The following is a 26,875-nucleotide window of genomic DNA, read 5'->3' as shown; positions in this document are numbered from 1 at the left end:
GTGGCGATTGGTTGCAACAGCAGTAGGAAAAAAAATTATAGGAATGGAATCATTTTTTCTGGGGTAAAGAGGAGGAATGGTTTAGGAAGGAGGGTGTATTTGAATTGGGTTTTGAAGGATGGGTAGGAGTTTGATGTGGAGGGATAACAACTCACGCATAGGGGAGAAGATGTGTTGCAAAGGTTATAAGAACACAGTGAATATCCCCAGGGTGGCTATTTGCTGGACACTATGATCAGAACATACAATTTCTGTGGTTCTCCAGGGAGGACATGATTAAAGGCAACTGGCAGGCTCGTAGCTAGGGTGATAGTGTTCTGTGTGCACCTGGCAAGAATGGAAAGCCAGGCTTGCTCAGTTTGGTGGTGCACAGTAGACAGGAGTAGCCAGCACTCTGGGAGAAGGGGTGGCCTTCACAGGCCATGCTCGCTCGGGTCTGTCTGCAGACACTCCCGTTACCGCTAATGGGTGTCACTAATGACAGCTGAGACGAGGCGGACAGTGGTATGCCATTGGACAGTTTCCACTACAGAAGTGCATCAAGAGCACAGATCTTAGGGAGACCCAGTGATTTCACAAGAGAGTGGCCCAGTGTTGATGTCCTTCAGTTTTAGCTAACTGATTCAGTTCTAAGTCTGTGTAACTTGATTTTGTGCATATATCTGTACTGGTGTGTGTGGGTATTCAAGGATGTGTGTGTGCAGCATGCATGTGCACTCGTGTGTGTGTGTGCGCGTGTGCATGCATGTGTGTATACTTGTACATGTAGAGGCCAGAGATCAGCCTTTAGTGCTGATCCTACAGAGCTGTTGTTTTGAGACAGGGTCTCTCCGACCTTGGGGCTCACCTATTAGGTTAGCCTAGACGACCTTAGAGCTGGCCCTTGTGAGCCGGGTGAGCAGTTCCTGTATCCCACCGCAGAAGCTTGACTAAAATACCAGGTAGGAAAGACCTAGTATTCCAGGTTCAGCCAGGTTTAATGATCCTCAGATCCCCACCTGGGCGAGGCAGGGCCAATCCCAGAGCCTGAGAAGGTCCTGACTCTTCACTTCCTCTGAGCATCCCTTGGGAGTCCTGCCCTTTATGGGGCTCTTGGAACTTGGTATACCGTGTGGTCCCTAACTCCAGAGGTGACGCACATCAAGCTGGCGTGAGTGACTCAGGGAAGTGTCTCTGGACAGCCAGGCACAAAGGGAACTGGGCAAGATTTATTTCTGCTTGGAGCTAAGTAGAAGGCTCAGATGCTTCCCTGCCATTCCTGGTGCCTTTGAACTGCTGTGGATTGAGCAATCACACATATTTCCAAGAAGAAAAAAAAACCCCATTTTTCAAGCGGACTTCTTTTTTAAAAAAAGAACTGCTGAAGAGAACAAGCTGGGGAGGAAACCTGGGGCGACCGTTTTTTGGCTTATTTCCTGTCGTGGTGGGGGAGGGTCAGTGGGAGCAGGGAGGTCTGCCCCTGGCCTGAGCATTCTTCAAAGGCCAACGGATCCAGAGCTCAGATAAGCAGGGCTGGCCCAAGCCTCCTTGCTCTTCGGTGGCATTTGCACCCAGGGCTTTCTAAGTATCAGGGCAGGAGTGAACATGGTGTTGGTCCTTACGGGCGTGAGCCTGATGGTGTGCCTTGGTTTGGCGGTGATTGACAGCTCGACTGGACAAGCAGATGAACAGATACACAGCTGAGTCCTTCTCAAGGCAGCCCCAGGTCTGCAACACTGAGACGACTGGGCTGTCCCAGTCCTGGGATGTCACCGCCTCCAGAGCATGTCTACAGGCACGGTCTATTTGGACATGCCAAGGAGCTACCTCCCTGGGGGTCTCCTCGCTAGAGTTCTGTCTGGGAAACTGGTCTAAGGCATCAGACTAGAGAGGCAAGGAGTAGGTCCCCCAGGACTCCGCAGCACCCGCACTTCCCTACTTTCCCTACCTTACTTGGAATGGTGCTTCCCCGCCCCCACCCCATACTTGTATGATCACATTTAATCATGAAACCCACAATGCGAGCTGTTGCCGTGTGAGCTCACCTTGTGAGAACGATACAGAACAAGCCTCAGGGAGCTCAGGAAATTTGCTCAGGCATACTGTGAATCATTCTGCTTTTCTTAACTCCGTGTCTGTTTGTACCACACACTGATAAATCCCACTCGTTCTTTCTTATCTGTGATTTTTTTCCACAGCCTTAGTCCTTCTCCCCTTCTGTGTCTAGCTACAGAAGCAAGTGCTTGAACTTCCTCCAGTTAACTCTTAGCTTTCCTTTTGCAGACCCGAGGATCGAAGCCAGGATTTCACACTAGTCAAGCACTCTACCACCAAACTACTTCTCATTTCCAGACAGGTTCTCACTCAGTTGCTCAGGTCGGGCTTAAATTCACTCTATTGCCCAGATGGACCCTGGGCCATCTTTGGTTTTCTGAGCTCTTTCCAGTTCTGTGTGAGACGGCGAGGCAGAGCCAAGCCCCCTCCTTTTCCTACACTCTCATACGTACACACACAGACACACAGACACTGTAGACACACACCAGAGGAGGAAGGCCCTGGGGGAGGTGACTCAGGGGCATGCTTGTCTTGGGAACTCTCTCCTATTCCCTACACAGCCGACATGTCGGTCCCAGACTCTTTAGTGTGGCCTGACCCACTCTGAGCAGTGCTTGCTCAACAGAGACAGCCAGCCCCCTGGCCAGGAGTGGCTGGTGCGGCCAGAGAAAAGTGGGCCTCAGGATGGTGTCCTGGACAAGGGCAGACCCTGGGAATCTGCCAGGCCACTGTTCTGTCTTTTAGGCCACTGTGGAGTACAGAGGTGGTGCTGGGGGACAATCCTAGGGAAATGCCTTCCGGGTTTCTACCTTCTCCATCCATCCTTACTCCCCGTTCTCCTCAGGAGAGTCAGGGAGCCATTGTCAGATTGGTAACGGTGTGAGCACTCATTCATGCATCCACTTGTCTGGAAAACCCAAGTGTGAGTGTGGTCAGCCACTGTAGGGGTGGGAGGTGGGGGAGGGGGAGGTGGTCACCTGTTGTTTGAACATGGAAGTCTTTGGGACTCACCATTACCACAGGGTTGGCAGAAATAACCAGGGTTTTGAACCAGACAGACCCGGGACTAGTCATAGCACAGACCCATAGTTGGCCACACTGATGACAGCATTGATGGGGATACCCCCAGCCACCCTCCCCCCCAAGCCTTGTGCCCTCCTCCTCAGTAATGTTGGCTGAATGTCTTGCAGACCACCCCGCGAAGCGAGTGTGGGCTCTGGCTGTGGCTGCATACCTCAGAACTCCTGTCATGTCTGATGCTCATTTGTCTACTGCTGGTACATACAGGGGGGAAGTCCTGGCCAGACCGAGGCCCCTGTGTGATTCTGAGCCACTGGGATAAGCAACAGAATCTTGGGACTTTGCTCAGGTTTTGGTGACCGAGACTGGGGAAACCCAGATGCCTGTTCAACGTGGGCATGGGGAGCTCCAGAGAGAACGCGGTGTGTTTGCATGTTGCAAGAATATACTACTCTAACCCTTACACCAACCCTAAAAGGTCGGCACCAATACAAATGAGGAACCCGAGGAAGGGAGACGGATCCAGTAGGGCAGAGCTAGGAGAGTTGCTGCTGGATCTGCTGAGCTCTTGGGTTTGCTCGCAGTACGCAGGAGGTAGACCTGGCTCACTTGGGGTGCAGACACAGGTCTGAGTCTCTGCCCAGTACCTCAGGCTCAGCACAGTCATCTGAGGACATTCTCCAAGGCCACCCAGGGTGAGGGCAGAAAAGAGCATCCTCTCCTACAAGTGGGACCACAAGTAGAAGGGGGACCAGAAGCTCTGCTCTCACGTTAGTTTTCCTTCTGCCCTCGGCCAGCCTCGCACTCACTTCCCAGGAGCAGGGACTCATGGGCCTTTTCTGAGGCTATCGTTCCCTAGATGTGGCCTTGGTCGAATCTCCGCCCTTCCCTCAGCCACAGCACCCCATCTGCAAGAGTGGGAGCAGGGGAAGCAGCCTCCTGCCCCTCTGGATTTGTGGAGGGGCTTAGAGAGATGTGTGTATAGTCATTCCAAGCAGTCTCCTGCCTCAGCCCTTTGCCCAGAGGGAGGCTAGGCTGGATATTAATAGCACCCTAATCACTCTTACATTCTTTGGGTGCTAAATGAAAGCAAAAGTCCCAAGCTGTTAGAACAAAACCCTCCCTTATGAGAAGACTGAGTCACCCCAGTGAGGTCCATGAGGCTGACTTAACCCCTTGCTTTCCTAAGGGCCTCTTGGCTCTTCCCCTGACACCTAGATTAGCAGAGACAGTGAGAACCACACAGCATGTAGGCCGTGCCCCTGGGGCACGGCGACTCAAGTGAGGGGTTTGATCTTTTCTGGTCAGGCCACAGGGCTCTGAGAGAGGCCGGCAGGCTTGGCCCCACAGTGACCTACAAAGTCAGGCAGATAACCCTGGCATGGCGGCCACTGCAAATCCTGGGTGATATCTTCAGGTTTCTGTCACCAGCCCAATTGAACTAATTGTATTACCAGTGTTGGTTCTTCCAAGACCACGGCCCAGTGAGGCTGAGAGCACTGAGGGTATTTCTGGAAAGACTATTCCTGCCTTCTCCCTGACTCCTTAGACAGCCTGGTACTTGCTGAGGCACAGCAACCAGGTGGGCCGAGTCTTCTTTGTCTACCCTAGATCCATCAGGTTCCTCAGGACAATGAGCACAGGAAGCCCTGATGGCTGGTGGGAATAGAATAAAGGAATGCAGCCTCTATTGCCAGAGCCTCCTGCCTCCCTGCCGTCCTGCCTTTCCTCAGCCCACAGGGTTCTAAGGAAGCTCTTATGGGACAGAGCCTATGCTTTTCACCTAGTGTGAGGCCTCTCAGCATGAGTGGTTCCATGAACACGTCTCTGCACGCTATGTGATTGGATGCATAAAAAGGAAGGCCAATGAAGGGGCCGCTGCCTCCGCCGTGAACACGTGGCTACACCATGTACTAGGAGCATGAAACTTCAAGCTGTGGCCTTCTCTGGGCGGATGCACACGTGTCCAGCTCATGTTTGGAGGTCAGAGGGCAACCTCAGACGTCAGTTTAGTCTTCCACCTCTTTTGCAGGAGAATCTCTTGTTCGCACTACATACAGCAGGCAAGGCGGCCTACCAGCGTTTTAAATTTTTCTGTCTTCTCCTCCTATCTTTCCTTAGGAGCAATGGGATTACCTATGCCTGCTGTCACGTTCAGTTTTATGTGGGCCTTGGAGATTTGAACTCGGGTCCTCATGCCTGTGTGGTAAGCCCTTTACCCACTGAGTCATCTCTCTAAGCTGGGTACCTTCCTTTATCTTCAGAAGATGCTTAGCCTGACAAGGTTCAGTGTTCCCTGCTCTCTATGCCTCTGGGAGTTTATACCCCAGCTCTTCCTGTTGGAGAGGGGCTTGCACAAGACTCTTTGGCTGTACCTGGGTAAGAGAGAAGATGATGCTTTGGACTCAGACTTACCAGTTACATGACCTTGCTGATCATTTCTGAGCCTTGGCGCTTTATTACACTAAATGAAAGTAATAAAACTTACAGCTAAGGGCGGGGTACAGCTCAGGGGTAGAGCACTTGCTTAGTATGCTCAAGGCCCTGGGTTCAATTGCACAAAACAAAACTAGATAACACACCCCCTCTGCCATAGGGGTTTAGCATGAAGACAGTGCTTGACCGAACACAGTAGTGTGGGACACCCAATAGGGAAACTGATAAGGAATATTATCTGCTGAACTCTCTTAGGATAGTTTGGGGATGTCTAGGCTCTTCACTTGCACAAATGACTGGATAGTTATCCCAGCAGGAGCTCTTGAGTGCTTTACCTTGGCCCAAAGGTAACTGAACCCTGTCTTATTTGTTTCTCCTCTTCGTGCCTCAGTTTTCTTCCCTGTAAAATGGGCCAGGTTCTGTTTAATCATTGGTGAGAGTCCAAAGAGCTGATTGGCTCTTGGCATGACTCACTTAACCTGACCTGGCTGGAGAAGCATCAGGAAATATTTGGAAGTGGATTGAAAAGGAGGCAGGGAAACATGACTCAGTGTTCTCTCCTTTTATGGGCTGGCACTCAGAGCGTGGCTTCCTGGAGGTTGTATTCCAAACTGTGCCCTGATGGATGTGAGGTCCACACGCCCGTGAGTCCCCGCAGACCCCTAGATGTCACCCTGCTGACTGGACTGGCTTTTGCTTTGCTATTTTAAGCAGAGAGTTTATGATAATGGGTGGGAAATAAATGGAGCCCGGGCAGCATGGGAATGGCCCACAGCAGGGCCACAAGGGCTCCCCTGGAGTCGCATGGACTGCATCTTGTCCAGCCACGGGACTGCGGGCAGCCTCCACCCAGCTGCACCCAGCATTTCTAGGTGTGTCTGACCTCACCCGTGAGGTTTTGTTTCTGCCTAATGACTGACAAAGGTCTGTCTTCAAGAGCGAACAGTGGAGGGTTAGAAATGGGGTGTTTCTGCTATGGTTTTAATCCTAGGATCTCTGAATGAGCCCTGGGCTGGGAGCATCCCTGTGACTGGTTGTGACTAGACAGAGTCCGGGACTTCAGAGTCAGAAAAGGCCACTGCTGTGGCTGGAATTCCCATGACCCCTAGAGTCAGCCAGTATTGAAAGTCCCCCAGGAACAAGAAACTCTTGACCTTGCAGGGTATTGTCCTCCATTTTTAGCTGACTCCAGAAATGGTTCTTCTGCCTTCTCACTTGGCTGACGGGTCCTTCCTTGGCCGCACACCTGTCCTTTGCAGACCCTGGGCCTCATGACTACCTTTCAGCTATCTGAGAAGAGATCGCTTTCCCTTGCAGCTTCTCTGGCCCAGGGTGAAGTCTTGTATTCGTAACTGCCAATTCTTGTCCTCCTAGAATCTTCTCTTTTCTGAACATGGTCTCGTTGTCTGAGCCCTTGTTTGACAGCACACAATATGCGTTGTGTAGATTAAGACACACACAGAAAGTGGAATGGCTGCCTCCCATACTTTGGGAACTGTTCCTATTAAGATAGGTTGGCCTTGCAGGGGTAAGGCAATGACATTGCCTGAGATGTGCAGCTTGCTGTTACCCTCAGCTACCCCGTGACAATGCACTGCTGTTGCCACTGCTGCTGATATCAATGTCTAAGTAAAGGTAATGAGATTCTCCAGAGAGCTCATTTTTTGGGGAACCTAATGTTCAGTTCATCCAGTAGTCTCTGGGGGATGGAAGACACGGTGGCTCAGCCCCACAGCTCTTAGTCTCTGAAGTCAAGATAAATCTGCTTGGAGCCCAGCCCAGCGTGGCTTCTTCCCTGCCAGCTCATCTACCCTGCTCAGCCCCGGGCTGTTCTGCAAATGGATAAGTTCCATTTGCATTTCTGTGCTATAGCTCAGCTCCAATGGCCCTCGCAACATAGAGCTAGCCTATGGAACCATGTCGCTCTCCCAGTCTGCATGGTCAGGGGCTCTTTCTCGAGGTCTTAGAATTCCTCATTTTGATGTGTTTACACCAATCAGTTTTCCAGTTGCCTCCCAACACTGGACTCAAGACCCCATGAGGGCCAAAGCTGTACCCTGTCTCTCTCTCTGTGTCACGGCACAGGACACAGACCTAATGTAAAGTTTGTGAAGAAAGAATGACTGACCCTGCCAGACATAGTGGTACACGCCTGGAGTCCTAGCCCTTGGGACGTGGAGGGAAGAGAACCTGTCAACCTCATAATGAGTCCAAAGCAAATCTGGGGTGCATCAAACTCAGTCTTAAACAACAACAAAATGTTCTGTGTATGAATGGCCTAGTTGAGATGAGATTTCCAAGATGACCAGCAGGGGTCTCCCCAAATGCTTCCTTGCAGAGTGGGCTACCTATTGGGGTAAAAGACAAAAAGCCAAGACAGTGGCCCCTTTGACTGCTCCTGGACTAAATGTCTCCAATTCTTTAAACACAAATGTGGCTTGAATTCTTTAAACCACCAATTTTTGATGGTTTTTTGAATATTCATAACAAATCAGACACCTTCCCTGCCTTGGAGATCCAGATCCAGAGGGTGGTGGGGCAGATGCCAGGTATCAGCCTGGTTTGCAGCACCCTGGTTTAGGGAACTTTCCAGGCCCTGTCTCTGGGACAGAAAGGAGATCTTATGTCATGGGAAGCAGCAGAGCTTTCTGGCCTTTCCTATAGGCTCCTGCGTCAGCAGCCACTTGCCTAGTGAGGGTGAGACAGTGGCTACTCAGTTAATGGCGTTGTCTTGTTCTCCCCATGAGGAGGAGGCAGACCCAGGAAAGGATGTGTGGTACAGAGGAAAGAGTCATGGGCACCAATGGATGTAAACACTCTGTTCCTGTGTGATTCAGGACAAGTGACTTCCACCCTGAGAGGCTCTTCCGTCACCGATAGGATGGAACGATTGATGCCCACCCTCACCCAAGGCTACCACAGGGAGTCAGTTTGCTAATGGCATCCATGCAGCTGGTAGCAGTGCAATAAACGGTGTACAGATGGTGTCTGATCTCAGCGAAGCATCCTCCCTCTGCTATAGCTTTGCGGAGCTGGAATGTTTCTGTTCTGGAATAGATATGTTTACTGTAAGGACCAAATTAGATGCAAAAGGTCACCCCTGCCTGTGTAAACAAAGTCAGGGAGCAGGAGGCGATGCAACTCCCAATGCCCGCTCCCAGCCTCGCCTTGCCTGACCTCCGGTGTTGATGTAAACCCAAGCAGCCGGTCTGCAGCTCTTGGATTTTGGAAATGGAACCCAGCTTGGGACAGGGATGGGAAGGATTTTGACTTGTCCTTTTGGCATCTCCCCAGCCTGCGGAGCCCAAGCATCTTGGAGCATCTTTGGGGTTGACACAGCAGAGGTTCCAGGCATACACAACCACTCCAGCCAGGAGGCTGCCATGCCCCACATTCCTGAGGATGAGGAGCCCCCTGGAGAGCCACAGGCAGTCCAAACCCAAGTAAGTGCCCCTTCCTGCCCATGGCCAGCCTGGCTGGGGGCCAAGCTAAGCATTCTGGGCCGAGGCCACCGCTTTCAAACTGGCCACAGAGTGCTCAGACAGCGGGGCAGGCTGCAGGGGGTGCCTGGGGAAGGTGCGTGGCTTTTGCTCTGGAGAATACACTGCCCTGGGTTTGTTTAAGTGGCCACGGTCCCATGAAGCCCAAGTATGGAGCCATCTAGACAGTATGTGACTAAGGCTTCATGAGATTTCAAACTACCTTGGCGCAGACTGCTCCCTCTTACTCTTGAGAAAGAAGTAGAGGAGACAGGGTATCAGACATAGTCAAAGGCCGCTTTCAAATAGTCTGCTTCAAATGAATATCAAAAGTTCATAGTCAAGGGTAGGAGGACAGGGTTTCAGACAAAGTTGATAATAAAATAGAAAATGGTTTTTAAAATGTTCAATAGGAGCATTCTCATTGAGGCAGGTATGGTGGCTTATGCCCGTAGTCCAGCCTTCAGGAAACCGAGGTAACAGGTCACTTTGAGTTCCAGACTAGCTTAGGCTACAGACCAAGACCCTATCTCAAAAATGAAAACCCAGACAAGTAACAAAAGCAATGGCAATAGCAAAGAAGGTACCAATGAGGTTTTATTTTGCAAATTAAATTAAGAAAAGCAATTTTTAGCTATATATAATCACAAAGTATAGGTTATATGTTTATTTTCAAATTGATCTTGATCTATATATTATTTGTTTTGTTTTATTTTTGTATTTATAGTGTATACATGTGTTTTCACATCCATGGAAGTCAGAGGCTCACGTTGAGTGTCTTCTTTATTCTTTATTATTTTCTGAGGCAGGGTCTCTCCCTGAACCTGGAGATCACCAATTCGATAAGACTGAGTAGAAAACTCTAGGGCTCTTCCTGTCTGTTTCTCACATTGCCCTTCACCCCCTTTTCTTTATGTGGGTGCTAAGGATCCAAGCTCAAGTTTGCATGCTTGTATGGTAGTGTCTTTCTGATTAGGCCATCTCTCCGGCCTCTGCTTATTTTTTTTTTTCTGTCAACCAAAAAATGTGTTCACATGATACTACATTCTTCACATTTTATTTTATAGCAACCCCAGCAAGAGAATGTTTAAAATGTAAGGCTAGAGCAATTTCCCCAAAATAGTGAAGCCATTTCCTTCTGAAGAACCTATCTTGCCATCATCCTCATTTTTTCTTTATCTGGTCACTGGCCCAGCTCTGTCTGATCCTCCTGGATCACAGGCCTTGCTTATGAAGGTCACCACCACTATTTTCTTTGACTTGAACTCTACCGTTGGTTTGCACTGAACTTGTGCCGTGGCCTTGTATCTAACCGTGGTCCATACTGATGGGCGCTGGATGAGACAGGCTTACTAAGCAAGAGGAGAGGGTGTGAGTGAGCATCGTTTTTCCAGATGGGGAGATTCCTAGCAAATATTTTCATGTTGTGGTGATATTTGTTTCTTACACATTACCGTGGGAACTAGGATAGCAAATATTTAGACGGGAATAGTCCTTGTATCTCTATATCCCAAGTTCGTGAGTTTGAGATGTGAACTTGGCAGCTTAGGGATAGGGGGATGTCTTTTCCTTAAACGTCTAAAAAAAGAAAACAGTGAACCAAACTCCCATCTCTCTGTCTACAGACCATAGCTTGAGGTTCTAGGGAATGTTTCACAGCTTCCTGGTGAGGGGGTGTCTTGAGCTATAGTGGGTACTGTTTATCAGTAACCCTCAAGGCAACTGAGGTCTGAGGACTTGGGGGAGTGAAAACGGAGTGACCACAGAAGGCAAACAGTGGTGAGTGGATTCAAGTGTGGCTGCTCCCAACCCCCTGATGGCTTTCTTCAACTCTGTCACCCCTGTGCCCTCTCATAGTGGTCATCTCTGACCCCTCAACTTCACTAACTATGGTAACACACTGAACTCACATTCACCTGGACCCCAAATCGTGGGCAGCTTCCCCAGACAGTTAACCAAAGAATAAATATGGGGGAGCCTCTGTGATCCCCACAGCCAGCAGAGTAATAGTCTGTGGGAGGCAGGAAGGTAGTCCGTTCAACATGACTAAGCAGCTGGTGTTAGCTCAAACCCCAGAAGTCTGACCCCAAGAGGTTTGTTTTAGGCATATTTAAACACAGCACAATTTGGCAAAAACTTTTCTTGTGATAATTAACTTTGTCTATGTGCACAATAAAGCACAAATTAAGCTCAATAAAGATCAGACACGACTACATAGAACTCTGCAGAACACCCCCATAAAATGTATTCTATAGATTGAGACAAACAAGCTGACGTTAAGGGTCTAGTGGAGATTCCAGGGTGGTTTCAGCCTCACATATAGCACAGAAGTCACCAGACTATTAACCATGTCCTCTCCCAGTCTTTGTGTGGACAACAGGTTATGTATCCTTCCCTTAGAAGGAACAACCCTGTGTATTTGACATTCCAGCCTCCTCTAGTGCTTGTCTGTGAGCCCAAGGACCTCCACGCTTCCTACAGATAAAAGCAACCCCTAAGGCAAAGATCCAACTTCATCCCTGGTAAAGGCTGAGTCCCATTCTTCCCACATCTGTAGCTCTCAGCACTTAGTAGAGGATGCTGCTCTCGTAGAGAATCTGAGTTCGGTTCCCAGCACCCACCCACAACTGCCTGCAGCTCCTCCTCCAGGAGGTCTGATGCCTTCTTCTGTATGCATGCGTGCATGCACACACAACATACATATACACCACACACATACGCACCATACACACACAACACACACATATAACACACACACATGCACCACACACCACACACACCACACACACCACCACACACCATACACACACCACCACACACACACACCACACACACCATACACACACCATACACACACCACCACACACACACACCACACACACCATACACACACCATACACACACCACCACACCCACACACCACACACACCACACACACCACACACACACCACCACACACACACACACACACCACACACGCCACACACGCCACACACACACCACACACACGCCACACACACCACACACGCCACACACACCACACATACACACACACACCACACACACCACACACGCCACACACGCCACACACACACACCACACACACACCACACACACACCACACACACACCACCACACACACCACACACCACACACACCACACATGCCACACACACACACCACACACGCCACACACACCACACACACCACACACACACACACCACACACGCCACACACGCCACACACGCCACACACACCACACATACACACGCACCACACACACCACACACACCACACACACACACACCACACACACACACCACACACACACCACACACACACACACCACACACACACACACCACACACACACCACACACACACCACACACACACCGCACACACACACACACCACACACACACCACACACACACACACCACACACACACACACCACACACACACACACTACACATGCCACACACACATATACACACACCACACATACCATATACACACCACACACACACACACACCACACATACCATATATACACACACACACACACCACACACACACACACCACACATGCCACACACACACACACCACACACGCCACACACACACACACACACCACACACACACACACTACACATGCCACACACACATATACACACACCACACATACCATATACACACCACACACACACACACACCACACATACCATATATACACACACACACACACACCACACATACCATATATACACACACACACACACACACCACACACGCCACACACACACACACCACACACGCCACACACACCACACACGCCACACACACCACACATACACACGCACCACACACACCACACACACCACACACACACACACCACACACACACACCACACACACACCACACACACACCACACACACACACCGCACACACACACACACCACACACACACCACACACACACACACCACACACACACACACCACACACACACACACTACACATGCCACACACACATATACACACACCACACATACCATATACACACCACACACACACGCACCACACCACACACACAACACACAAATAAAAGTAAATCTTTTTTTTTAAGTGCTTTAAAACCATATCCTCACAAGACAAAAAAGCCATTCCTCTTCTAACCCTTGTGGCTGTCAGCTTCTTGTAGGTCCTGCTATATGAGGGTCAGAGTCTAGGTGCAGGTGAGCTTCTTAGTGGCACAGCACGGGGCCCTAAATATCAGTTCCCCACAAGCTACACCCACCCGTGACCCGGAGCGAGAACCAATACTTGGAGAATGATGAGGTTTCGATGGTCTCCACAGTGAATAGAAAGATGGGGTGGGTTTTGATGGTCTCCACAGGCTTTACCAGGGCCCTGGCTCTGTCTCTGGGCTTGTAGGGGTCTGAGGCTATCCTGAAAATGTCGGCAAGTTCCAGTGGCTGAGGCAGCCATAGAACCTGGAGGAGGATGCGTGAGGGACTCAAGTCACCTGGGATCCAGGAGGCCCGGATCCCTCAGAGAAGACAGAGAACAAGGTTTTAGACTATGACCTCTGTGGTCAGACCACACTGGCTTTGAATCCCAGTTCCTCCATCTCCTCATCCAGAGACCCAGGTCTGTAGACTTTTCATCCCCGTGGTTCCCTGTGTCACTCCAAACAGCTATAGCTGTTGCCCTTCCGTTCTGATGATCAGCTCAGCCCTGCGGCAGTTCAGAGCCTTAAACAGAGGTCTAAGGTCAGCATGAGATTCAACATTCTTTTACTTCCAGGTCTGACCACCAGCCTCTGGTCCTCCCTGAGTTCTCCAGAAGCCAGATAGACATGGCTCCTAACAAGTGTCTGCCTACTGAGCGCCTAACACAGCTCAGCCTCAGGGGAGGCTCAGATCTCCCAAGCTAGCTTGGAGCCTCCAGGGGCAGTGGGAGCACAGAAGCCAGGCAGTCAGGAAAGCAAGGCTGGCCAGGCTTCAGCCGGAAGTCCTTGCTCTGTGTGAATTCCCACTCCACAAAGCAGGCAAGGGACAGAGTATCCCTGAAGCTCACAGCTCCCTGGGGTCCAGTCCTAGTTTTGAGTACTCTGGTCCCAGCCTCCCTTTCCCACCACTAGCCTGGTTCCTCACAACAAAAACATGGAAGTTGGAGGGTTAAATTGTTTCTTGGCCCAGAAACTACTCATTGGAAGCTGTGATCAAGGCCTGCAGTGCAGACAGGCTCCCAGCACTGACTCTGCAGGGTGCTCTCAGAAGTGCGTGTTCTCTGGGCACAGGCACAGCAAAGGACACCAAGTCTGTACTCAAGTGGCCCTGACGGATTGAAGCTGCCAGCACACAAGCCTAGGACATTGAGGGGACACAGAATGACAGTCTGTCAGCTGGAAGGATCCTAAATCACATATGTCTTAGTTGGTTTGCTGTTGCTGTGATAAAGATCATGACCAAAAGTTAACTTGGTGAGGGAAGGCTTTCTTTTATCATGTCCTTCCAAGTATCAGTCCATGACTGAAGCCACGGCGGGAACCTAGAGCAGAAACCGCAGAGGAACGCGTGCTGGCCCGTCTCTTCCTCACCGTGCAGCCACAGACCCTGGATGCAATGGGCTCACATCATCAGTATATCCTGAGCTGTGACCAGAAGCCGTTTAGGAAGCTGACTCCCTAGGACGAGGTGACAGCCTCAGAAGTGACTAGCACACTTGGTGTATAGGGGCTCATGTCGGTAAAAGCCCGAGTTTAACTTATCCAAGTCCTGCCCCCTCCTTGGGGGTTTCTAGAAGCCTCCAGGAGCAGGCCAGTGTGGCTCATAGATGGAGCATCTACGCTCCCACTGTTCGGTTCCAACATCTCCCACTCCATCTCTTTCTGACACAAAACCGCGTGACAGTAATAACCAGCCAGGCAATTACATTAATGCATTTCACTTTAGATAAAACATTTACTCTTTGGAAAAATCTATATATTGATACAAAGTATTTTGATCCTATCCACTCACTATTACCTCCTTCAATTCTCCATAGTGCCCACCCATCTCCCGCCCAATTTCATGTCCTTTTTTGTTATTGATAGCCCCCTGAGTCCACTTAGTGCTGCTTACTCCATTTGCACAAAGAGGCATGGTCAACCCACCAGCAGCTTCTTTCTCTCTCTTCAGTAGCTACCAACCGCCAAGAATTCCTCTGCTAAAGGTAGAGCTGCGGAGTCCCTCTCCAGCCATGCTGGAATTTGGACTGGCTTGATCTTACGCAGGTCTTGCATAGGTAAGCATAGCTGGTGTGAGCTGGTGTGAGCTGGTGTGAGCTACAGCCACGCCATGTGTCGAAGTTAGCATTTATAGCTCTTCTCCCCATCTACGGATTCTTACATTCTTTTGCCCCCTATTCTGAGATGTTCCCTGAGCCTTGAAGGGTGGGAAATTGATAAGATGACCCATCCACAGCTGAGACTCAGGTCCTTACCCTCAGCACTTTGACCAGCTATGAGTCTCGGCATTAATTATTGCACAAAGAGGCTTCTCTGCAAGGTGTAGGGTAGCACAGGCCTGCGGACATAAACATACACATTTAGCAGGGCTTAGACAGCATGATTATTTAGTGAGATGCAGCAGCAGGCCCACCCCAGGGTCTCCCTAGGTCATGGGCTTTTGATCAGGTTTATAACATCAGGCATGAAATCCTTCCTAGAGAGCAATCCTCATATTCAATCAGAAAGAGATTGGTTGCCCCAAACCCACCGGATTACTACTGCATCAGTGGGCACATCTTGGCAGGTTTGTCAGTATTATAGCATGCAGGGTCCACTACTGGGTAAGATGATTGATGATTGGTGTCTTTTCTCCCCTAACATCCTGCATAGCCCCATCCGGCGCCATGTAGGCTCCCGCATAGCCCCATCCGGCGCCAAGTAGGCTCCTGCATAGCCCCATCCGGTGCCAAGTAAGCTTGCTGGCAGGGAGAGGTTTCCTGGGCACTCTGGTTGGTTACTTCATGTCTTGTATCCAACTTAACCTTTAGTCCATTTTAAGAGTCAGGATTAAATTCCATTTTATAGTCGAGGAAACTGAGGCACGAAGAAGGTAACTAACTTCCTCTGAGTCTATGTAACTCACAAGCAGAAAACCAGAGACTCTACGCTTGGCATTCTGGCCCAGAACCCCATGTTCCTGGTTTCTACTTCATACTGAGCCCTGCTGACTTTGCCTCTGGAGACATCTGCAGCCTGAGCCAGGGTGACACTGTTTTGTGCTCTCAGAGCCATGGTCTGAGAGAAGCAGCCGAGACCCCAGAGAAGACAGCCCTGTGATCCTTCTAAGCCCTGCAGCTGTGGCAGAGGGTCTTACCAAATCCACCCCCCCCCCGCCTCCAGGAGCACAAGCGCAGGTCATAATTCTTCCAAGATACTTGTGAACTCCTCATTCTCCTTCAGCTACATGACAAAATAGCCCATTGTGGTTCTCTGGCTTCCCAAACTGTACTCTACCAAACTAAACCTGTCTTAGGCTGCAGCTCTCGGATACTCCAGCTCTCCCAAAGCAGTTGCTCTGTGCTTCAGGTTTTGACGTTCCCGGCAGACATCAGTGTCCTGTAACCCCGAGGCTTTTGTGACTGAAGATCACTGTGGTACTCTGCTGTTGAGTGGCATTACCTCCCTTTCCTGTCCCCAGTTTTTAAATAACTGAGATGAGATTGAGACGGACTCCAGAGAAGCAGCTGTGTGTGTGGCCCTGTGATGGTCGACCTCAACTGGGATTTACAGACACCTAGGAAACACTTCTGGGCATGTCTGTGAGGGTGTTTCCAGAGAGAAAGGTTAACTGATGTGGGAAGGATCCACCTTGAATGTAGGGGGCACCATCGCATGGGCTGGGCTCCCAGAACACACGAAAGGAGAAGGCAAGCCAAGGACCAGTGTTCATTTCTCTCTGCTTCCCAGGCGTAGATGCAGTGTGACCGGCCACTTCACACTCCTGCCACCATGTCTTCTCTGCCATGATGGGCTGGGTTCTCGAGCCATGAGTCATGGTCAACCCTTCCTCCCGTAAGCTAGCTTTGTCAGATGTTCTAGAATAACAGTGGACAAAAGGAACTGACATAGGCTCTAAGGAGGGAACCCTTTGCAGAGACCTGGGAACCTCTACAATTAAAGCCTCTGGGCTCCTCTTCTTGGGATCCAAACTGAAGACCCTACTAAGTGCCACCTTAGCATACCAGAAGTTCTTTCTCTGTTGGTGTCAATGTAGTCAAGACTCATCCTGTCTTCCCCTCGGGCAGTTAGGACTCAGCCCATCACACTGGTCTGCCCTCTTGTAAGAGGAGATGACCAAGTAACACCCTTTAAGCAGCCAGAAAGTTCTTACAGCTGTATGCCCGGGACAGAGAATGCTTCTGGGTCCCAGGCATATAGGTGTAAGCAGACTGGCAGAGTACCTGGGCTTCACAGTCCAAGTGATTGCAAATGATTCTCAATTACATCAAGTTGACAATTAACACTAATTATTATAAGACCTAAACAACCAATCTTCTTTCAGGAATGAGATGGAGATGAAATAGATGATGCATATAAAATCTTTGTGATCTTGGATGGACCCCCTAGAGCAGGGATATCCTCCAACAGCCCCCCCCCCCCCCCCCCAGTGAGAACCCTCATTCCATCTTCCTGCAAGCCAGCACAGTTGTATGCACTCACCACAAGGTGGCTTCCCAATGCCAGGAGCAGGTATTGTTAGTTTACAGGCATGAACACCCAGGTGAGCCAAGCACACGCTCACCTCCAGAACCATAAGGAAGTCCTCAGACACTCTATCTGGAATAATGCATCATCTTTCTTGAGAGCTTTTGTTCACTTCTATAATTCGACTTCCATAGCTGTCATTGAAATACCTGGGCCAACTTAGGGATTATTCATCTTCATTCCATGGTTTTAGAGGTTTCAGCCCATTATCCCTTGTCCCTGTTTTTCCTGGGCTCACAGCAAGGCAGGACATCACAGCAGGGAACATATGGTAGAGCAAGGGCACTTACCTCATGATGGACAGGAAGCAGGAAACTTGACAGGAAAAGGATGGGGACAAGGTATATTCCACTAGGACATTGGTGAATTGACCTAATTTCCTCCAGTTAGGCTCCACTCTCCTAACGTTTGAAGCACCCACCAAAACAGCACCACCAACTGGGTTCCTAGACTCCAACCTATGAACCTATGTGGGACATTTCATATTAGAACCACAGCATTCATTTAGGTTATCACATCCTTCCAAGATGGTCTCAATTAAGATCTAAACTGAAATATCTTTTCAGAAGTTATCAATAAGGCATTAGGATCTGGTGTAGGAGGTATTAGTAATGTTTATTGGGTACCTGGTATTCATTGATCCATGTTAGATATTATCACTCCACCTTAATATAGATGAAAATACTGGACCTAAGATGTTATGTATTTGTCAACGGTCACATAGTGTGTCACAGTTAAGTGTAGAGTCAAACTGAAGATTCCTTGTGTACACGATCCTGCCTTCTTTGCCTCTTCTTGCCACTGAGGCCATTGTACTAAGCCCCAGTGGTCTCAGGTGTGGGCAGAGGGTCCTGATGATTCACCTTTTGTGGTTAGATGGAGAGGAGGCTTGGGGGAAAAGAATCAAGAAGGCTGTCACAGCACATGAGCTATGAGACAAGCTGTAGGATTGCTTCAATCAAAGTAGAATGTATTTCAGAAATGGTGATTACAGTCAGGAATGCATATCACAATGGTTCATCCTTGGCTCCCGTTATGAACAAGAATGGCTTGTCCTGTTTCTCTTTCCCCTGTTAAACTGAATGTGAGCATTCTGGGGTCAGGGGTCACATCTTTCACACATCTATCTTTACCTTTAGTATAGACCTAGAGTATGGCAGGAGCTTAGGGAAGAAGAAAGGAGGGAAGAAGTGGGAGGGAGGGAGGTAGGGAGGAAAGGAGAAAAGGAGGAAAGGAAAGGAGGGAGGTTGGTTGGTTGGCTGGATGATTGGATGGATAGATGGATGGATGGATGGATGGATGATTGGGTAGATGCCTGGATAGATGAATGGATGGATGGATGATTGGGTGGATGCCTGGATAGATGGATGGATGGATGGATGGCCATGTGGCAGGTTGGGTAGTTTGATGGTTAGACTGAAGGGAGGAAGACATGAAAGAATCAGGGAGGGAGGACTGACAATGATGGTGGTGGATGAATGGGGCTGGCTGAATGATGTTTTGCAAAGTATGGCCAACACCCATTGTGTACCGCTTCACACTCTGAAATGTGATGGCCTGAGAGAAAGAGTAAGGCTAAAAATTCCAATGGCTGTGGATCTCCGACTTCTGAGACCTAAGCGGACGCTGGCAGAAACGGACAGAATCAGAGTGGGCCCTGGGCACATGGAAGCATACACTGGGGAGCAAGTCTTCCGGATCGTGGGGCAAAGAATGCCCTCCATGGTGTGCACGGAGGAGCCATGTGCCCCACAGAAGTCCTTCCCTCTCTCCCATGGCCTTAGGACTTGACACTGGAGTCATCATTTTCTTGTAAGTGCCCTGAGAATCTTTTTATTTTGTCTTGCGAGAACAAATTCCCCTCCCAAGGGAGTCCCTGCCTGCCTTCTGGGCTATAGCAGAGAGACTGTGGATATAGTCAAACAATGTGCACCGACCTCCCACCCCTCCCCTGCCATCATTCTTATTGTTTTATCTGTGTTTATTTTGAAAGTCCGTCTAGGGAGTATTAGCTCCATTTGATGTTTATAAACATAAAGATCAGAGAAATGAAATATCTGCCTGGAGGTCACCCGGCTGGGATTCCACTGCAGGTCCACCCAGCCTCTTCCCTGTTCCCACTGACCCAGTAGGCTCCTCCTTGTTCCACTGTCACCCAAGGCCACCACAGAAATCACACTCCCCACACTTGCCTGGACTAGACCTGGAGCTGTTCCTAAAGTGTCCTAGCCCAGACCTAGTCATGTGATATTGAAGACTCGAAGCTCAAATTCCCATCTATGACACGGTCTATATTTATCCATGCGCCCGGGAACATAGGAAACTATTGTGCACGCTTGGGAATTTATGAGTGAAATAAACATCTAAATGTTTCTATAAGATTTATTAGAGGGGAACAAAATGTGACCTGTTGCTTATGACTGAGGCGAGCTTGCTGGAGGTGGCACAGCCCCACAGAGGTTGGCTGGCCCCAGGAGAAGGGAGCTAGAGCCCTGGGGAGGCTGAGTCCTCAGACGAGGAAGAGGGACAAGAGCCCAGGCGCAGTGCTGCCCCATCCTGCTTCTCTCTTTGTAGCATGATTTCTAATTGGTCTTAATAATAAAAACCTGGAGTCAGATATCAGGGTAAATGCTGAAAGATAAGAGGAGCAGAGTAGGCAGCCACTAGTTCTTACCTCTATGAGATCCTCAGACCTAATGGGGTATCCTGTCTGAACAAGTCCTCAGACTGAATGCCTTGAGCTCCTGTCTCCTCCTGCCTTACATTCCTCTCTCCACCCAGCCATATCCCTTCCTATCTCTACCTTCCTAGTGCTGGGATTAAAGGCATGTGACTCTCAAACACTGGGATTAAAGGTGTGAACCATCACCATCTGGCTCTGTTTCTTTTTTAGACTGGATCAATCTTGTGTAGCCCAGGGCGGTCTTGAACTCCCAGAGATCTGTCTGCCTCTTTCTCCTGAGTGCTGGGATTAAAGGTGTGCGCTACCACTACCTGACCTCTGTGGCTAACTAATGGCTTAGTTCCACACTTTGATCTTCTGGAAAACTTTGTTAAATCACAAACAAAATAACACCACACCTTTTGCTGTATGTTCTCTCTCATCTGGATTTAGGGCTTCTTGGAGGAAGAGACACCCCCACAATGAAGTGTGCAGCATAGAAAGTTAAGAGAATATTGTCTGAAGGACACCAGAAACCAGGGGCAAGTGTCAATAAAGAGAAGCTGACAGACAGAGAAGCAGTGTGGCCCCGTGGGAAGGATGCTACCTGGGTGGTGTGACCCCGGGGCAAAGCAGTGTTTTCAGTGGCCAGCTGTGCACTCTTGGACTGACCTTACATCTTCTCATTTTAGCCAGCATACATCTTTTGTTCACTAGGAGACTCATATGAGATGGGCTGAAAGTAAGTAAGGCAGACACAAAACAATTTCCAGAGCTCAAATATTCAGTGTTGATCAGCTTTCCTGTGGCAAGAGTCACTTGTGAACAAGAACAAGAGAGTCAGTGAGACTTCAGACTTAAATATCATGTACACCAGAAAGGCAGGGCAGGCTGAGCCACTGCAGAGGCCATAACAAAAGTGTTTGGGTCCATAGGCTTGAATGATTGGAACAGACCAGGCTAGAATTTAATTTTTCTGACCACAATTCCTATGCAGAAATATGGACCTGAGATTGCTTAGTGTTCAGTTTCAAGGAAAGCAAAAACCGAGGGGCTGGAGAGATGGCTCAACAGTTAAGAGCACTGGCACCACATGGCAGCATACACCCCCACATAGGAGGGAGGGATAGAGAAGAGGGAGAGATGGAGGGAGGGAAGGAGGGAGGGAGTAAAAAAGAGAGGGAGAGAGAGAGAACCGAGGCAGTCCATATGTTCATTTACTTATCTGTAGCTATATCAATATACCCCACATCAAAATATCACACCTTGAATATATGCAATTTCCATTTTTCAATTACTCCTGGACGAAGCTGAAACAGAGTTGGTGACCTGTGGCCATGGCCTTGGGAGTCACACTGGGAAGCGCTGCAGTTCCACGGCCCTGCATGCTTTCCCCCAGCCCAGGCCTAACTCCATTTGTGTTTTGCTCTAAACCACCAGGACTCTCCCTCTGCAGGACCATTTCACAGTCCTCCCACAATCATCCTGACGGGGGATGCCAGTTCACCTGAAGGAGAAACCGACAAAAACCTGGTCAACAGGTAAGCGGCCCAGGCAGATGGGCCATGCTTTCTAAAATGGAGGGATCGAGAGTGTGTTTCTAGAAATGTTCTCTTCGTCTCTGAATCACCTCACTGATAAAGACTATCAAAGAGACTGGGGATGGAGCCCAACTGGTAGCTTGCTTCATGACATGTTGTGTGAAGCCCTGGGTTTGATTGCAAGGATCACATAGAGGGTATGGTAAGGTGCAACCCCAGCACTCAGGTGGAGGCAAGAAATCAGAAGTGCAAGGTCATCCTTGGCTACATGGGGAGTTCAGATCCAGTCTGAGATACAAGAAGCCTTGTCTCAAAAATAAAAATAAGTATTAGCAGACAGATTTTCGAAATGGGGAAAGAGAATTTAGAATCTTCCCTCAATATCTTTTTTTCCCCAAAATGATGTTCTTGCTCTTGGATTTGGCCCTGTGAGATGTTAAGAAAACCACAAGACATCACAGCAGGGAAAATTCCCATAATGTCAACCCAGGTATTCCTAATCAAACCTGGAAGATGTGGATCTTTGACTCTAGACTTCTGCTGTGGACAAGCCAGTCCTCCTTGGAAGATAATCTGTTATAGGGATGTCACTGTTCCTCATCATGGGTCCCTGCATTGATCTAGCTGGAATAAAGTTGTCTAGGTATCACTTTTAATAATTTTAAAAGATAATTCTCGGGGACAGGGATACAGGTCCGTGGGAAGGTGCTGGCCCAGCAAGTCCAAACTACTGGGTTTTATGGGCAACACCACAGACATTAGCCAGAGGATAATTCTCATAAGAGGGTAATTTTCACAAGAGTATGCATGCCAAACCTTCTTTATCCATTAATTAAGGGCAGAAGCAAAAGGGCAGAGTGGATGCCAAGGAGGATATAAGAAATGAATATACATGCATAATCAATGTGGGAGGGGATGGAAAAGCTGAATAAAATTGCGAAGTCATTTAAGACTGCTTCTTGGGGTTGGATTGGTTCAGTAGTCAAAAGCATACATGGTTCTTGCAGAGAAACTGAGTTTGGTTCTCACCATTCAAACTGGGTGACTCATAACTATTTGTAACTCCAGTTCCAGCAGAATCTGATGCCTTGGCCTCCTCATGCATCTGCACACACATGCACACACAGAGAATTAAAAGCAAATCTTTAAAAAGTGCTTCATGTAGCTGGGCAGTGGTGGCGCACACCTTTAATCCCAGCACTCAGGAAGCAGAGGTAGGTGGATATCTGTGAGTTTGAGGCCAGCCTGGTGTCCAATCAAGGGTACACAGCAAAACCCTGTCTCAAAAAATAAAAACAAAACAAAACAACAACATGTTTTCAGGGCAAGTGAAACTGTGTTCTGATTTTCTCATGTGTGTCTCTACCAGCCCCTATGCATGTTTCATGAGGTTTCCACAGACGACAACTCTACACAAAGTCTGTGTCCTCACACACAGTAAATACTGCAGTAAAGTTCATCTCTTGAGAGCGGGCTTGGGTACCTTGAGTGGGCAACAGAATGGCATAGAGATTTGCTGAGTCAGTGGGGCTCCCGGGGGCTCTGAGGTAAGACTGGCATACAGCCTGGGAATTCATCCATTTTACATGCTCCCAAGGTGACAGTCAGAGGGCCTGTGCCTATAAGACAACAGTGAGATACTGTAGAGGCCTCTCATTTGTCCATCTCCAGGCAGATGTTCTAACAGGATGACCATGTCCTGTCTTTCAGAGCTCCCAGCCCCCACCGCAGGCTTTCCCACCGACATCTGAAGGTCTCCACGGCTCCGCTGACTTCTGTGGGTAAGGGCTGGTTCAATATGAGGATGTGTTCGAATAGCAAGCGTGCGCTCTTGAGCTTAGTCACACTTGGCCCTGCTCCCTCTCCCCATGCCCAAAGGTAGAGGAGATCAGCCTCTCCACGTCTGGGTCCAGCTGCAATGATGTCTAGTTTCAGTGTCAGAATGAAAGAGGAAGAAGTCAGCAAAGGCAGAAAAGTGAAGCTCAGCAGTGGGCGCAAGGGGCAGAGTCACGGGGCTGTGCTGCTGGGCAGGTACACGCCCAGGTGGGAGTGCGCCCATGTGAAAGACTGGTGGCTATGATCCCTGCTGGTTCCTACTAATGGGTTTTCATACCTTCATGGGATCATTAAAGGACAGGGGTCACGTAGACTTGGTCTTTGTATTCAGTGTTGATTACACTGTTTAAGGGGGTCAGGAAGTGAGTTGGTGTTGATAAGGGCCCATTTAAGGGAGACCTAAGAAAACCAAGGTAGGAAGGGGCCCAGTTCTCCCAGCGGGGGAGGGGGGATGTGCTGTCATTCCAGGGAAAGAGATATCTGAGTTTCCCCTTAAAGATGGATGCACAGGAGGGAAAGACGGCGCACTAGGTAGATGAAGAGGTGTGGATGAAGCAGGAGTCCCACAGAGCACTGTGGCAATCAAATGCCCAGATGCCGTGCTGGGCCTATGTGTCACAACCACGGCAAATGATGGAGCCCAACACATAGTTGCTTGTTCTAGGACAGTGCAATCCTCTTCCCCTCCCCTCCCCCTTCTCCTCCCCACCTCTCCTTGCTTTCCTCCACCACCATCTCCTCCTCCTCCTCCATCAGAGTCTATGGCTCCAGGAACTGTGGGGTCCAGGTATTCGATTGTTTCTTAGCTATCGTACCTTTCCATCTCATCTCCTTCAATGTGTGAGTCTTCTTCCAGAGAAGACTTTCCACTCATGGGGACAAATGGCTGGCTGCACCTCTATTCTTCAGATTCATCTGTGAAGCCCTTCTTTCCTCTCGGTTCCCACGACTGCTTCTCATGAGCCTCATGTGGTCATCACTAGCCCATCCCTCTGGCTGCCTGGATGGCATTGCTTGACTGGCCAAGGCTGGTTTGCGACCCACCCCCGCTCAGTCTTGGCTCTTGAGGCAGAGTTATGGCTGGGGATGGATTTAGAGGGCTTCCCCTAGTGAAAATGAAGAGCTTCTTCTGGGAGGGACATGAATGGAGAAAGGGGAGACAGACTAGGAGCCAACCACAGAAGGGCTGAAGTTGGGACTAGGTCTTGGAAGCAGGATGTAGGACCAGCAAAGTTGGTGACCTGTTTAGATGTGACCCCGGGAACTCTGAGTAGTTTCTATGGGGTGAGGCAGGAGGACAGCGTGATCAGACATGGCTGCTAGAAAGGTCACTCTGTAGGCAACAGACAGTGGGGCAAAGAGACTGGCTTGAAGGCAGAGTCTTTTCAGGGGACCGATGTAATTGTTCAAGTAAGAGCTTATGAGAAGGAATAGAAATGGGGACAGGTTCCAGGGACACTTATAGGTAGATGCTACTCTTGGGCCAGGTCTTAGACAAGGAAACTGAGGAAGGAAAAGGGGATGCCTGGAGTGACCATTATCCCTGAGTGCCCAGCGAGAAGATAGTGTCACCCACTCAGCACCCAGGGCACTTCTGGAGAAGGGGCAGTTTGGGGAAGGATGAGCAGGAGAAAGGAGACCATGGGATTGCAGCTGGGGCTTGGGACAACAGCTCTGAGCTTCGTACCTAGCTACACAGTGACTAACTAGCTTGTAAACAAACAGAGTGTTAAGGCAGGACCCCTTTTAGAGCAGAGTTAGGACAACTCTGGGAACCAAAGTGTACTTCATGAACCTTTCTGATAGCCTCAAGACAGAGGCAGGACTACTGAGGAAGTCACCATCTCTCCCCATGCCCTCCACCCTGACATGGGCATATAGCTGAGTTCTGAGGCCGCAGGGCCTCTCAGGAGAGGTGACTCTCACTGGGAGCCCATTCTCTTTCTACAGACTCCACGGGACACGTCATTGACCTGGTAAATGACCAGCTGCCAGACATCAGCATCTCAGAGGAGGACAAGAAGAAAAACCTGGCGCTTCTGGAAGAAGCCAAGTCGGTGAGTGAGCGATTCCTGGCCCGCCGCGGGAGGAAATCAAGGAGCAGCCCCGGAGACTCCCCATCAGGTAGGGCAGGACCAGCACCAGACAGGTGGCTGTCTGAGCCCCTCTGAGGCCAGGCTGAGGGGAGGGAGGGGAAGATCACGTCCCAGCTGCAGGGGGACCTTGTTTCCCAGAGGGTGGGCTTCAGGTGGCCTGTCCCCTTTGCCTCCAGGTTCTAGAAGGCCCAAGCCTTGCAGAGATGACCCCTCAAGAAGCCATTGCACTCAGCTTCCAGAGTTCCAAAGCACCTAACCATCTCTACTTCAGAACTCTCCTGTGTTTTGCTTTTAGGCCTTCCCCCATGTGTGGACAAATGCCATTCCATATGATGCCAGTGTTTTTATTTGGTCTCAGCAACTCTCCTTCATGAATGCCTAGATCCTTAGCACTCATGCGGAGAAACCCTGTGTGATTCCCATATGCACAGACCCTTTCATGGCCTTGCACAGTAGAGTCTGCCTAATATTCCCACCCTCTCTATGAAGTCCCTGTTCTGTGGTGGGCATCTCCCCAGCAAAGGGCTGAGAAGATTGACCAGGGCCCTGATCTCCAACTCTGGAAAAGAGACAGACTTTGAGGGAATTTCTGGGCTAGAGAGATGATTTTTCCCGGGACCCTCTGCCATGCTGTGCTGTGGTCCCTCTCCTTCTGTGTGTAAAGATGACGTGGGTTTTAGACTAGTCTAATGGCCTTGGAGGACAAGGAGAGCATTGAAATCAGAGTGGTCTGATGGCATCCAGAAAGTGCAACCTTGCATGCTTTTACTGTCAAGCTATGCCAGGTCCTCAGTTTCTGGAAAGTTCTCTGAGGTCAGGTCAAGCAGGCTAAGGGATGTGACCTCACATACTGGAAATTACCTGAGAGACCCTCAGCTGGGCAGGCCATAGCAAAAGTTGGGTTGTAAAAGGAGCCTTATACGGCAATCCAGAACCAGCCCCTGACCCTGACAAGGCAGTCCGGTTCCCAGAGGTGAAATCTCCCTGGAAGAATCATTTGTTAGGTGGC

At 49.6% G+C, this 26,875-nt stretch overlaps 1 protein-coding gene across 4 annotated transcripts in view; it reads left to right on the top strand.

Moving 5' to 3' along the window:
* Nucleotides 1-26,875, top strand: part of Irag1 (inositol 1,4,5-triphosphate receptor associated 1) — a 110,487-nt gene that overhangs the window by 32,178 nt on the left and 51,434 nt on the right. For 2 of the 4 annotated variants that reach the window (XM_075971895.1, XM_075971894.1), the window contains exons 2-5: nt 8,785-8,933; nt 21,834-21,934; nt 23,645-23,715; nt 25,721-25,894. In XM_075971895.1, the coding sequence (XP_075828010.1) occupies nt 8,874-8,933; nt 21,834-21,934; nt 23,645-23,715; nt 25,721-25,894 (406 nt within the window). In that variant the 5' untranslated portion in view covers nt 8,785-8,873. The remainder of the gene's footprint in view (nt 1-8,784; nt 8,934-21,833; nt 21,935-23,644; nt 23,716-25,720; nt 25,895-26,875) is intronic. The other 2 variants (XM_075971897.1, XM_075971896.1) reach the window with 2 other exon arrangements.

This window comes from Microtus pennsylvanicus, chromosome 5 (genome assembly GCF_037038515.1).
Source record: "Microtus pennsylvanicus isolate mMicPen1 chromosome 5, mMicPen1.hap1, whole genome shotgun sequence".
NCBI classification, from domain to species: Eukaryota; Metazoa; Chordata; class Mammalia; order Rodentia; family Cricetidae; genus Microtus; species Microtus pennsylvanicus.
The sequence above is the reverse complement of the archived record's forward strand: the minus strand, read 5'-3'. Positions and strand labels throughout refer to the sequence as shown.